Below are 12,728 nucleotides of genomic sequence, written 5' to 3' on the forward strand. Positions count from 1 at the left end.
AAAAACAAAAATAAATTAGCGAACCAAAAGATTAATTTTGCTCTAAAAATAAATACATGAAATTAATTACATAAATAATGATATTCAGTTCCATTATGAAATTTTAGCATCTTTCCGAGAGCAAAATTCAATTGTACTCCCCTCTCCTCTCCCTCCAAAAACTGGTATTAAACAACTATGCAACAGTACACCCGCAAACACAGTTAATTTCAATGAGAAGAATTTCATTTAGATCACTGCATCTAAAACTAATCTTGCTAGGAAGACATTTATTTAACATACAACATGAAACTATTACCAAATCTATTCCGTATCTAATAGAAACCGGATGTCATAAATAACGAGATAATCGACACGGTTGAACAAGGAACCCTAATGACAATGATTCAAAATTTATCCCTTTTTTTTTTACTTCTCAAACATTCGTGGATGAGTTCATTTCATTCAGTATGCGGCAGTATCTATTATGGTCAAAGGTGTTTTTGAAGCTAGGAAGGAAATCTGTAAAGAATCTAAGAACCGCAGCAAGATGTTGGGAGTCATTGGAAACAAATGCTGCTTCTAAGAACAATGATGGCCGGATGGTATCCACCTGAAAGTAATTCTTACAACTAGTTAGCTTTAAGACTTTTGAAATTTAAACAAAATCATAAACATGACGAACAAAAAAAAAATCAGAAAAACAAAATCATAAACACAAACATAGTGATACTTGTTTCCCTGGGCACTTTATCTCAACAGTACAATTACTCGAAGTATTTTGATATTTGATTTTGTACTTCAGATGGAATCTAAAACTAACCATTTACTTTAAATAACAATATACATAATAGTTGCAAGATATATCAATAATTTGAGAATTACATTGTCTTTAATTTGTGAAAGCTCACAGATCAAAATAACTGTTACTAATTTCCAAAGTATCTACCAGCACCACAATCTGTAGGGGTCTGCAGCCCCCAGGGAAATCTGGAGGCACCTAACCAATACCATTGGTGAAGAAGTTTAGTTGGGTTTTGTATTTAAAAAGAGTAAAACACTGATACTTTATTTTCAGCAAAGGACTATCTTTCTTCAGATGCAGGGAATAAAGACTATCATACAGAGCTAACTGGATGAATGAAATTTCTACAGCAACAATGCCTATATGAGAAAAGTGCAACACCAGAGTCCTCAGTTTTCCATCATCTCCCTGCTCTCCTAATTATCTAAAATAATGCCTAATTACTTCCTATACCAGGAGTCAGCACAGTAGAAATTACCGTGTATTTCCGTGCATATCGTAAGGCTTCAAGGTAGTATCCATCCTGCACGAGCAGTAAAACATAATCATGATGTAAACCCAGTTGTCTCAGCATATCCAGACCAAGCTTCCTAGTTTGGGCATTCTGACGACCAGACTCTAGGAGTTGTAGTGCAACTTCTTTAGAGGGCTCCAGAATCTGCAACAAAAAGAGGCAGATCTTAGAATCAAATTAATCATAATTCAACATATAAAAACTTCTAACCTTGTTTAAGACAAATAACCCGAGCTCTGCATAATGTTCATTGCGGGCCAGAAGTTGAATTATTAATACATAAACATTTGGGAGTATGCGAATCTTCTCTGAATTTGCACTGTAACAATTAATAAAGAGTGTTCAGGGGCACTGACTCAAAATAGTGGAAGTAAAATTTTTATCAGATCAAGAAAAATACAGCACAAAAGCTCATAAATATACATCATTTCAAGTGGATACCTGGTACAACTGACCTAATATATGTTTACATATATCCTAAATCAAGTCCATTGTTGGCTTACGGTCATTAGCTTTCTGTTCTTTCTGGACTCACCTTCTTTACTTATAAATTATGATATAATGACAGTGGACCAAACTAAAATCCATTAGAAACTAGAGCAAATCTATAAAATGCATTCAGAGTCATTGAACAACTTCCTGACTCAAGTAATAGCATACCTGTGAAGAAACTCAATAATGATAGCAACCAAGTAAGAAGGGTCTCCAACCATCTCTTCATCAACAGGAGAAAAGACAAAGCTGTACATCTCGTCTGGCGAAATTGCTGCGGAAGTAAGTTGGGATTCCTCTTGCCCAGACTGAAGAGATGATTGCATAACATAAGCACTGTGAGCTCCTTTGCTCAAAGATATCTCATTATTCACTTCATCCTCCACTTGGACTTCCTTTGAACTATGTTTCAGATTTGCAGACTGGGACTCATCCTCAGAATCCAAACTTGAAACAGTTGAAGCTTTATTAAGAGATCCACTGTCTACTCTTCTTGTAGATTCATGGACGATTGATTTTCCAATTACATTTGTTTCGGTAGCAGATACCTCAGCACCAGTATTTTGTACAACAGAAGTTGATGTGTTCTCTGGTTTCAGTCCCTTAAGATAGCTACCGGTTTTAATTGAATGGGAGTATGAGGTGACTAGTACATTTACAGCCTTGGCAACCACAGGCACAGGCCTATGCTCTAGAATAAGTGTACGTGTTATACCCAAGCACAATTGTTTAGCCTGAAAAGCAAAAATGAGGTGAAATCAATTATTTATTGCACTAATTATGCTAAAGCTGGGATACATAAAAAGAACTTAAAGCATAAATCTATGGACGACTGAGGCTGGCAAGTGATAAAACTTTATTTTAATAACTAGGTTAGACCCAGGATGCAAAAAAAAGATCAACACACAAGCTTTTAAATTCAGTACTTTGCTTTCCAGATGCTAAGCCTGCAACATCTAAAAGTGAGAGGTTATCCTCCAGCAAGTTGATAAAACTAGCCAAATTTGGGAAACTAAGTTTATTTTAGGATCTAATCAGCATTCAGTATATAAGTGAACTAAGCTAACCACTGGGACTGTAGTAGCAGCTCCTATAAATAAAGTTTTCAATACACATTCCTCGGCATAATTCCAGTTACAATTACAGCAAAGCTGACTTGTGGACTGAATAAAAAAGAAATAGCAGATAGCAACTGCTGCACTATTGCAGCCACGAATTAATCAATTAGAAGCACTGGAATAACAAACCATGGAGAAAGATACCTTGTTAGCTTCCAACTTCCGCCGCTGCAGGAACTCTAATATTGATGGGACCTCAGAGCTACTAGCAGAAATTGCCTGCAAGATAGGATTATTCATGTACAGTATTGGCACATAAATAAATAAATAAATAAATAAATAACTGACCTCTAAGTCTAAATTGAACTTCCACAATAATTTATTGGCCACGTCGCATACGAGGTCAGGCACTAGGAAAGTCCATGTATTGGCATATGTAACTGCTTCATGATTACTCAAAACATTACCGTCTGAACTCTCACTTTCTCTGCCACTAGATTGAGATAAAGTGCTGGATCTGGGGAAACCCCTTAATAATAAAGGAAGTGGTGCAGATATCGGTGCTCGGGAATCTGCAAACAGATCATAAAGTATAACAACCTTTGCATCAACTTGATGAATAAGAAGTACATTGTCGACCACACTCACGGCAATCCTACTGGAATAAATTGGTAAAGAGCCCTGCAAATATCATGAACATCAGTCTCATTTTTTAAAGTCTATTATAGTTCAATGGAGAATTGCATAACTACTATTATCATACAAGGTTCAAGATAACATTACATATCCCAGATGGTCATATCTTATATGTGTAACTAGTTAAAATGCCTTTATCGATTTACTATATGGCAAGTGTTTAACATAGTGTGATAATTGTCTTAGATTAGAGAGTAAATTAGTATATATGTGGTTGTATAGACATGCAACTCATAGGAAATTGTTAGAAAATCAATGTGTATTATGTTTAGCATAAGCCATGATATATTTGTGCAAGTTTGGTGATCCTTCTTAAAATCTTCGAAAAATCAATCTTCTTTTGATCTTGCTCCTAATTTAGAAGACAAAATTTTAATGATTGGAAAACATTTTTTAACTCACAAAACACTCTGCTCTCTAGTTAGGGTTTGTGGACATCAAACTTGAGGAATTAAGAATCTCATCAAATTGTTAATTGAGATCACTTCTTTCTCATTTTTTTTTCTCTCTCTCTCTCTCTATTTTCTATTCTTTTTTCATGTATCACTAAATCTTAGGTTGGGGAAAGAGCAATCTTTATTCAATTCTCATGTGATATGATTTGTTTCATCTCAATTTTCATTTTTATTCTCCAATTGAGTGAATTGTTTTGTTCTTAATGCTATTATTGGATTAGCCACCTAGAAATTAAAATTCAATTCAATTCAATCTTTCAATTGGAAAAATGATTACAGTTGGATCTTTGGGAATTTCACCATAGTTGTTGAGAACCTATGAATAAGTCTTGATAAACTATGAGATCTTACAAACTAATGTTTAATGCTAGTTCTGATTGGGACTAGGGAATACCTAAAGAATTAGGGTTTTTGGTTAGCACAAAGGGTTGAATATCAAGGAATTGAATTTAGCCTAAAGTAGCAAATTTGATCTTCAATTGGTTGATAATTACTTGGATTAAAAGCCGAACTGAATTACTTAAGAGGAAAATAGAGGGGAACCTAACCCTAGTTGTTGTTCATCGTTGTTACTACTTCAATTTTGATCTTTGTGACTTGTGCTTTGTGCTTTGCTTTTGCACTCTTTGTTCTGTTTTATTTTTGGAATCACTCAAGGCAATGCATCTTTTCTTCAAAATTATCAGTTCCTGTGGCTAACAATTTGTGATTTGGTACTGGAATCTAATCCTAGTGGGAACAATACTGATAGGAACCAAGAATTGAAATGAGGAAGAAAATAAAAGATTTTATTGACTAGTAATAAAAGAACAGAAAATAGGAGAGAAAACTCTCCTCCAAGGGTTTCCCCTTCACAAAGGATTTCTCCTTTCACAAAGAGCTAATGCTCAATCTACAAATGATAAGATCCGCCTCTCTCCTATCCTTCTTCCTCTATTTATATCTAATAAACCCCTCTAACTAACTAACTAACTAACTCATTAGTAGTCTAACTATATTAACTAACTCTTCCTTCTCCTTATATCCTAACAATACACCCTTCCTAAAAATCAACCTTGTCCTCAAGGTTGGAATCTAAAAACTGGAATTGCACACTAAAACTTCCTAAAGTTTTGTCTGATTGTTGGAAGACAACTACACCCCTTGTAGCTTGACTGGCTCAATACATTCCTTCTGCCTTAGCTCCATGGCTAAGCTGTCAGCCATAGATGCAACAAAATTTAATGCTAAAGGCTCACCCAACAAGTTGACATTCCAAGATTCCAGCACCATTGTTGTTCCAACCACCTTCATGAATGATTTTTGTTTCACCATAACAATCTTTTTATGGAAATCTGAATCTTGAAAACAATGTGGCTTGGTTGAATCACCATATTCGACTTCCTTCTTGATCAAATCTGTAATTGGGTTATCAAGAAAATCGTCTTCGCAGCCCACATTCGTCACTCCATTTTCCTTGTGCTTCTCCCTCTTTATTGATGGATCAACTTCTTCCTCCATAACCTTTTCAATCTTTTTTTCTCTTGCTAATTTTGCTTCATCATTTTTGGTTTCTTCTCCACCAGGATGTGGTTCTTGATTACTGAACCTTCTTTACTTCTGTTTTCTAATTTCAAGAACTGCAATGGGTCACTGTCACACTCAAAACTGCTACCCTTCAAATCAGGTCCCCCTTCTATGCTTCTATCAAAGCTGGGTAGTTCCACCTTTCTTGCCCAAGAACTAGCCTTTGCTTCACTGAATTCTGACCCACTTCCCTCCATGTTATTTTTGTCTTGTTGAGAGGCATGGGAATCAACTTCTTCATTCAATATCTTGCGCAACATGTGTTTCAACTCTGAAATGTTGGTCCTCTCTTTCAAGAACTTTGTGGAAGTCTCCCATTTTTTGATGTGGGTTTCTGTCTCAATTTGCTTTTCTTGCTTCAAGATATTCAATCTTTCAAAGACATGGCTACCATAGTGATCTCTGAATCTTTTGATCAAAGCTATGGAAAATGACTCTCAATCTTAATCTGGGTTGTTTTGGCTCCAAATGTAGAACCAATGTGTCGCATCACCCTTCATGCTCATGAATGCATATTGCAGCTTATTGAACGAAGGAATTTCTTGTACCTCAGAATTTTTCAGCCCTAGCAATCCAACCAATTGGGTCTGTCCCCATGAACGCTGGCAGCTCCACCTTCTTAGCCCAAATTTGTGTTTCCTCCATCTCTAACACTGGCTTTCCCTCGAAGATCCGATAGGTTGGACCAATTTGTTAGGAACCAAGAATTGAAATGAGGAAGAACATAAAAGATTTTATTGACTAGTAAGAAAAGAACAGAAAATAGGAGAGAAAACTCTCCTCCAAGGGTTTCTCCTTCACAAAGGATTTCTCCTTTCACAAAGAGCTAATGTTCAATCTACAAATGATACGATCCCGCTCTCTCCTATCCTTCTTCCTTTATTTATATCTAATAAACCCCTCTAACTAACTAACTAACTCATTAGTAGTCTAACTATACTAACTAACTCTTCCTTCTCCTTATATCCTAACAAATACTTTTTATGTTCACTTTATTACTTGATTCAACTTGGTGCACCTACCAATTCTCCAATCACTATCAAGGGGTAACCCATAGCATGAGGCTGTATGCAGCCTTATCCCCAAAACCTTAGAGGCAATATCTAGGATTTGGACCTGTGATCTCCAGGTCACAAGACAGAAAACTTACTGTTGTTTCAAGGCTTCCCCTCTCTAAGAATTACCATGTGGTGGAAAAAAAAATACAAAATTCAAAGGTTTGAAATTAATGTTGGTCAATTAGAAGAAACATAATAGTATTAAGATAAACACATCAATCTTACTGTTCCCAATTTGTGATTTTCTAAAAAGTATAATGATTTAATTCTTGATATCTATTGAACTATTGCAGATTGTTTGTCTATAATAAAATCATAGTACAATGAACTAGCACTGATTTTTACCTACATTAAATAAAAAATGCTTCATAAAATACTTCTTTGTAAGTTTTATCTGTTTTAAGATCATATACCATAATAGATGAGCATATTCTTCAAAGAAATTTGGCATTTGTTTAGACAAGTTTTCAGAACTTTTATAGTTTTATTTTAAAATATAAATTTGGAGTCAATTGAAATAGTAAATAATTAAGAATTTGAGAAAAACCAACCTGCTGTATCACTGCATCACGATATAGCCTATAAGAATGGAGCAGCATAGCAACTCTATCAACTTGCAAGCAGTATATCCTACCATAACTGTGGTTGATTGTTGAAGATACAAAACTTTAATTAGGAAGCTATATTAATTACAAAGGCATAAGTTTGAAGTAAATAGCTGATACATACACAGTTACAATAAAGACATCTTCAGATGCTAAAACAGGCTTACTATTTGCCTCAGATTTGGCCATAACCATCTCAAATCTAGGCAAGCGAACAATATCAGCAGCTGAAATCTAAGAAAGGCATTGCTGTATTAGCCAAATGAAATAACACAGGAGCAATATCAGTTGATATTCTACATTAATACTCATGAGTCACAACAAGCACTATTACAGAAGCTGCATTGATAGATGTCACTCTTTTCTAAACACTAATGATATCAAATCTTGTTTTGAAACATACATAAATTACTATTCTCCAAGGTAAATACCTTCTTGATCTAAAAATTACAAGAAAAAGAAGCAAGCCATACACACTGACCTGAAATCCATGGAATGTCTTGCACTGCATGCCAGAAGCAAGAAGAACCAGGCGACTTTCATGGGTGTAAACATACCAACTCACATTCAGTTTCTTTGTTTGCACCAGTTGCAGTGATTTTGACTCTGAATTATATGTGTACAAGTCTAGACCACTGTTGAGTAAGTTTGTAATTTAGTATATCCTTATCTTCAAAAAAAAGTAAAAAGAAAAAAAAAAGGAGGAAAGGGATACATTGATAAAAAAAAGCTGGGTAAATCACACCACAAAGACTAGTCCTTGTTGGAAAGCCTTAGGACATATAAACCCCACTCTAGAATCTCATAATTCTAATGTGGGACTCAAGTCACATTCCTAAAAATTGGATCCTAACATCCTACCACACTCTGCAGTCTTAGTGCCCACATGGGCCGGCTGTGCACTAGTCCTTTAACTAGTCTCAGGCCAACACTACAATGCCTAGCATCACCAACTCAAGTCACTTGTTTGCAACTAAGAGACATGATGAAAAACTTTGATACCAATTGATAAGAACGTTGGGAGATCTACACGAAAAAGCTAGTTGTTATAGTTGAAGGGTTCAAGGACTTATAAATCCCACACTAGAATCTCATACTTCCAATGCGAGACTCATGCCCCATACATTGCAACTGGATCCTAACAAATACTTGGGGTGTAGTGTCATGTTTATAATGTACTATAACAATATTAGAGCATCATGTGAGGATTTGGTGGATCTCTTCTGAATTTAACAATCAGGATATATAAAAAAGCATCATTAAACAATGTAAATTATATCAGCAGAGAGGAAGTAAATAAGCCAACCTTACCTGGTCTTAACAAGAACAATATCACACTGTTGACTATCTGTCCAAAAGAATCCAAGTATACTTTCTGATTCTGGCTTGCATTTATGGCTAAAAGTCCCCCCAGTCTCTCTATCCCAAAACTGTATCTCATGGTTTGATCGTTGGATTGCTATTACCTTTGTGTCTAAAGAATACCGAATAGCTATAATGGGGCCTTCACTTATTGAATCAGTGTTTGGATCACTGAGAGGATCAAAGGGACCAACTTTCCAAGAAAAAACCTAAACATTACAAACACAAGCACACAATGTGATAAAGTGATAATCAAGGAAGTATGAAAATAGACAAATCAATCATCATTTTGAAACAATTCAATAAGGTGGACATATAACACATTATATTCATCAAACAGTAAATATATGAAGCATAGCACAATATAGTAGTCAATGGCATGGTATAGACGTATAGTGGAGTAGCAAAGCGGAGCAACCCTAGGCTGCTACAGGATTAAAAAAGCGGAGCGGTTTCCAATAGCAGCCACCCATTGCGGCCAAAATAATGGCTTTCATTTTCTATAGTGATGTTACCATGGTGTATGCTTCAAAAAGCCAATTTTGCCCCCGAAACAACACTGTTTGTCTTTTTTTGGTAAAATTGTGACTTCTCCATTTTCTAATACATTTTTTGGTTCAGAAACATAATAGGATTTGAAACCCTTTTTTGTTGACTATTCCAAAAAAAGTAACCTCAAGTTTTGACCTATGTTTCTTTCACACTTTACCTAACTATTTTTTTCCTTTGTTACATTCTTTCTTCTTCTGTTAAACTTTATATTCAAATTGTACTATTTTTTATCTAATTTGTTATGTTATTTTTCTATTAATTTCACTACCATCTTCTTGACTTTATTACTATGTTCTTATTGCTCCTAAATTGATGATGATTGTGTATAAAAAATAACATAACAAATTAGATAAAAAAAAAATAGTATAAACTGTGAGTTATTATTTATCATGAATTTCTTTAATTGTGGGCTTTTTTTGCATATTTATTTCTAAGCGCATTATAAATTATTTAGATTATTTTATCATATTTAAAATAGTGTCCACCCTGCTTCCTGCTATCCCGCTATAGTGTTTTCATGCTTGCTGCTGTGTTGTTATCAGAGATTGATAACTGTGTATCACATTACCTGGTCAGCTGTTGGAGAGAGTAGAAACTTATTTCCATCATCATAAAATAATCCACTTGATCCAGGAACATTGAACCGAAGTGGCGGATACTGAATGTAAGCATGTGAAAGACCATCAGATCCACTCAGACCTATATTAGGTTTTGAAGCTGATGCTTTTCCAGTCATGTTAAGTCCCGTTTACACAATGAATGGCAGATGTAAAATAAAAACTGCAGCAAAACTCCCAAAATTACTTAAACTAGACAGTAGAAGGTAAAAATTAATGCATTTATGATTTACAGGAGATAAAAGTGCTGAAGGTTAAACCTTTGCCTGCAAAAAGTTGTAGGACCTTCCTCTCAGACTTATGATTGAAAACTCCTATAAAAACTATTATTCATAACCGTCAAGCTTTCTAGTTTGCTTTTTCAGCAGCTCCCAGAACAAGAACACAAGAGCGAGTTCACTTAAACCTTCTTTTTTAGCTGCTTGAGGAAATATTTTGAAACATGAGATATTTCTTAGAAATGCCAAAACAAGCATAACAATTATACAGTAGACACAGCAAAACAGTTTTAGCAACAGACACGAAAAAGCAAATAAATAAATAAATTATAATCTGAAACAGCTTCTAACTCTAAAAAGTCAAGATCCATTTAAGAGTATGATTGTTTAAGTTCAAAAAAAGTGATAATGTGACAGTGACACAGCTTTACTTTTGACCCATTTTTCAGAAGCTACTATTCTTAACACCTTATAAAAACACTAAAACAAACATTTTTGAGTTTTTTGCTTTTTTTATTTTCCAAAAGAATTGCATAATTATTATAACTTTTTTAAACATGCCTTTTTATGAAACAAGCATTTTTATCATAAAATAACTCAAACAAACAGGCCCTAAATGAAGTGTGCAAAAAGGTTTCTCATTAGTCTTTCCAGAATATTGCTCAAAGAGAAAAACATATAAGGTATTTCTTTTACTTAAAATGTAAGAAAGAACTTTATAGCTCAAATGCCAAGCCAGAGCACAAAATAAAAACTTTATCACAAGCCAATTGCAGAATTCAATACCATATTCTGCATACAACTTTTTAGTGCCTCAAATTCCTTCACACACATATCACGTTCAATATCTGGAACCTTCGCTGCAACACAGCTCCCATATGCTTTTGCCTATTTGATGAGATCTTAACCAAATCAAATTTTTATGTTTATGTCCAACTATCAGACAATAGAGGATAAGACAGGGAAAACATAAGAGAAAAGGCAAGCACCTATTATACAACCCATTCTATCTCCTTACAAACTACCTGACACCTCAACCATAATCACATTTTTATAGCATCTATCTAACTAAAATCAAGTCAACCACTTACTTGAAGGTACAAAATAGTTATACAAATTATTCTGTATAGGATTCTAACCACCAAAACGATGTAACGTAAAACGTTCCAGACACAATTTCATCATGCACCCAAAACCAAAAGTGCATCGCTGTTGCTGGCATACTAAGCCAAAATCAGACCTGAGATGAACAATTCACTAAAATGCGCTTGAGAGTAGAGGCAGTATTCTTCTTTTCCTTCATTTCCGCAACAGTGCAAAATATACACAAGCCACAATTAAACGACAATCAACTGTTAACTACCAAAAAACAAAACAAAACAAAATTATAAACATATTAGTATTTGCAAGTTTCAAAGAAGCTTATATTTACAGAAGCAATAACAACCAATTCAAATTTCTACAAACACATAGGTTTTTCATACAGGGAATTTCAGTAATCAAGAAGATCAAAACCCCTAAGGTACTTTCGACCTAATTCGCTTGCGCGCCTAATCTTGCGAGCATAATAGAAATTGAAAAAACATACCAGACGAAGAAAATCGAGAATCTGCATAAAGCATGTATATATTCGCGTGGAGAGCGAAGAGAAAACATCGGAAATGTGAGAGAGAGAAATTGTTTACCATCTCAGGGATTGGCCATGTGCATTCAACACAGAATTAATCGTAGATCACGAAGCGAGCTTATATATATAGATTCTTTTTTTCAATTCCATTCTTCGTAATGATGGATAAACGATGCTGCAGTGGGACTACCTACCACTCGCATTGCTTACTGGAATTTCCTCTCCTTACGCTGCATTTCGTCTGTGGGCCCCAAGTGGCAGCTCGTCCTGGTAAGCCCAATTGAAGATGGAGCTTTTTACCCAAAGCTATGGCCTAAAATACTGGGCCGGTCCAAATAATTTTAGTATTCAGGAATTTCGACTTCCACAAGAGAGCTAATAATACATTGTTGTTGTTGGATGGCTTTTTTAAATACACTCCTTATTAAAAATTATAAAATTGAGTGAAATTTATAAAAGGTTTAAATATATTTTTATTTTTTTTAATTTAACGTTTTTTTATTTTTCATTCATACAAAATTATTTTTTTTAGTCTTATAAATTATGTTTAGTTTGTTTTTAGTTCTTAAGGTATTTTAAATATTTTTTTTTACTGTTTAAAGTATTGTCTAAAGTGTCTTAAAGTCTAAAAATAAAATAAATATAATTTGTAATGACTAAAAATAAAAAAAATTATAAAGATAAAAAACAATAAAAGAATGGATTAGAATATAGAACTGAAATCTAACATTTTGTCATTTTAAAGATGGATTACAATATAGAAAATAGGAATCTCAAATCCAACCGTACCATTGCTAATAATAGAAGGACTATTATTGGCAATGTCGCCTAGTAAGCATTTTGACATTGTTTTCATATAAAGCCAGGTAGCAAGCCACACTATATATATTTGTTTCCAAGGCTATAATTATTGCTAATGATACTGAACAAACAAAACACAATTAACTAGCAATATCGTTTGTTGCAAATCTATGATAAGAATTGTCTAATGGCTCATGATGCTTTCTGGGATATAGTTAGTAATTGTAACAAGCTTTATGACGGTCTAAAACTCAGTCATAATAGCAACTTTATCGAACTAATTCAACTGTAAATAAATATCTAAAAGAATTTGATGTCGATTT

General features: G+C 34.3%; 1 protein-coding gene across 13 annotated transcripts; it reads right to left on the reverse strand.

Annotated features, from left to right (window-relative positions):
• Positions 1 to 35: 35 nt before the first annotated feature.
• On the reverse strand, positions 36 to 11,840 carry LOC100788425 (regulator of MON1-CCZ1 complex). Of its 13 annotated transcripts, none has more exons than XM_014773785.3 (15): positions 11,663 to 11,840; positions 11,218 to 11,329; positions 10,764 to 10,865; positions 10,020 to 10,177; positions 9,711 to 9,922; positions 8,540 to 8,799; positions 7,710 to 7,863; positions 7,353 to 7,462; positions 7,175 to 7,262; positions 3,197 to 3,529; positions 3,053 to 3,127; positions 1,959 to 2,524; positions 1,509 to 1,617; positions 1,263 to 1,442; positions 36 to 592 (listed from the first exon to the last, which is right to left on the reverse strand). In XM_014773785.3, the coding sequence occupies exons 5-15, from the start codon at positions 9,876 to 9,878 to the stop codon at positions 416 to 418; spliced, it is 2,220 nt and encodes a 739-aa protein (XP_014629271.1). In that variant the 5' UTR covers positions 9,879 to 9,922; positions 10,020 to 10,177; positions 10,764 to 10,865; positions 11,218 to 11,329; positions 11,663 to 11,840; the 3' UTR covers positions 36 to 415. The 13 variants fall into 13 exon arrangements, with proteins under 13 accessions (XP_014629271.1, XP_006576873.1, XP_006576874.1 ...); XM_006576810.4 differs by having other exon boundaries at positions 11,218 to 11,336; XM_006576811.4 differs by having other exon boundaries at positions 11,117 to 11,336.
• Between the last annotated feature and the right edge of the window lie 888 nt (positions 11,841 to 12,728).

This window comes from Glycine max, chromosome 3 (assembly GCF_000004515.6).
Source record: "Glycine max cultivar Williams 82 chromosome 3, Glycine_max_v4.0, whole genome shotgun sequence".
NCBI lineage: Eukaryota > Viridiplantae > Streptophyta > Magnoliopsida > Fabales > Fabaceae > Glycine > Glycine max.

Coding starts and splice junctions, on each gene's coding strand:
- LOC100788425 (XM_041014068.1), bottom strand. CDS start 9,878: ATGACTGGAAAAGCATCAGCTTCAAAACCTAATATAGGTCTGAGTGGA. Junction 3,128..3,196: donor AGTTCAATTTAGACTTAGAG/GTCAGTTATTTA, acceptor CCTATCTTGCAG/GCAATTTCTGCTAGTAGCTC. Junction 1,618..1,958: donor ATTATTGAGTTTCTTCACAG/GTATGCTATTAC, acceptor TAATTGTTACAG/TGCAAATTCAGAGAAGATTC.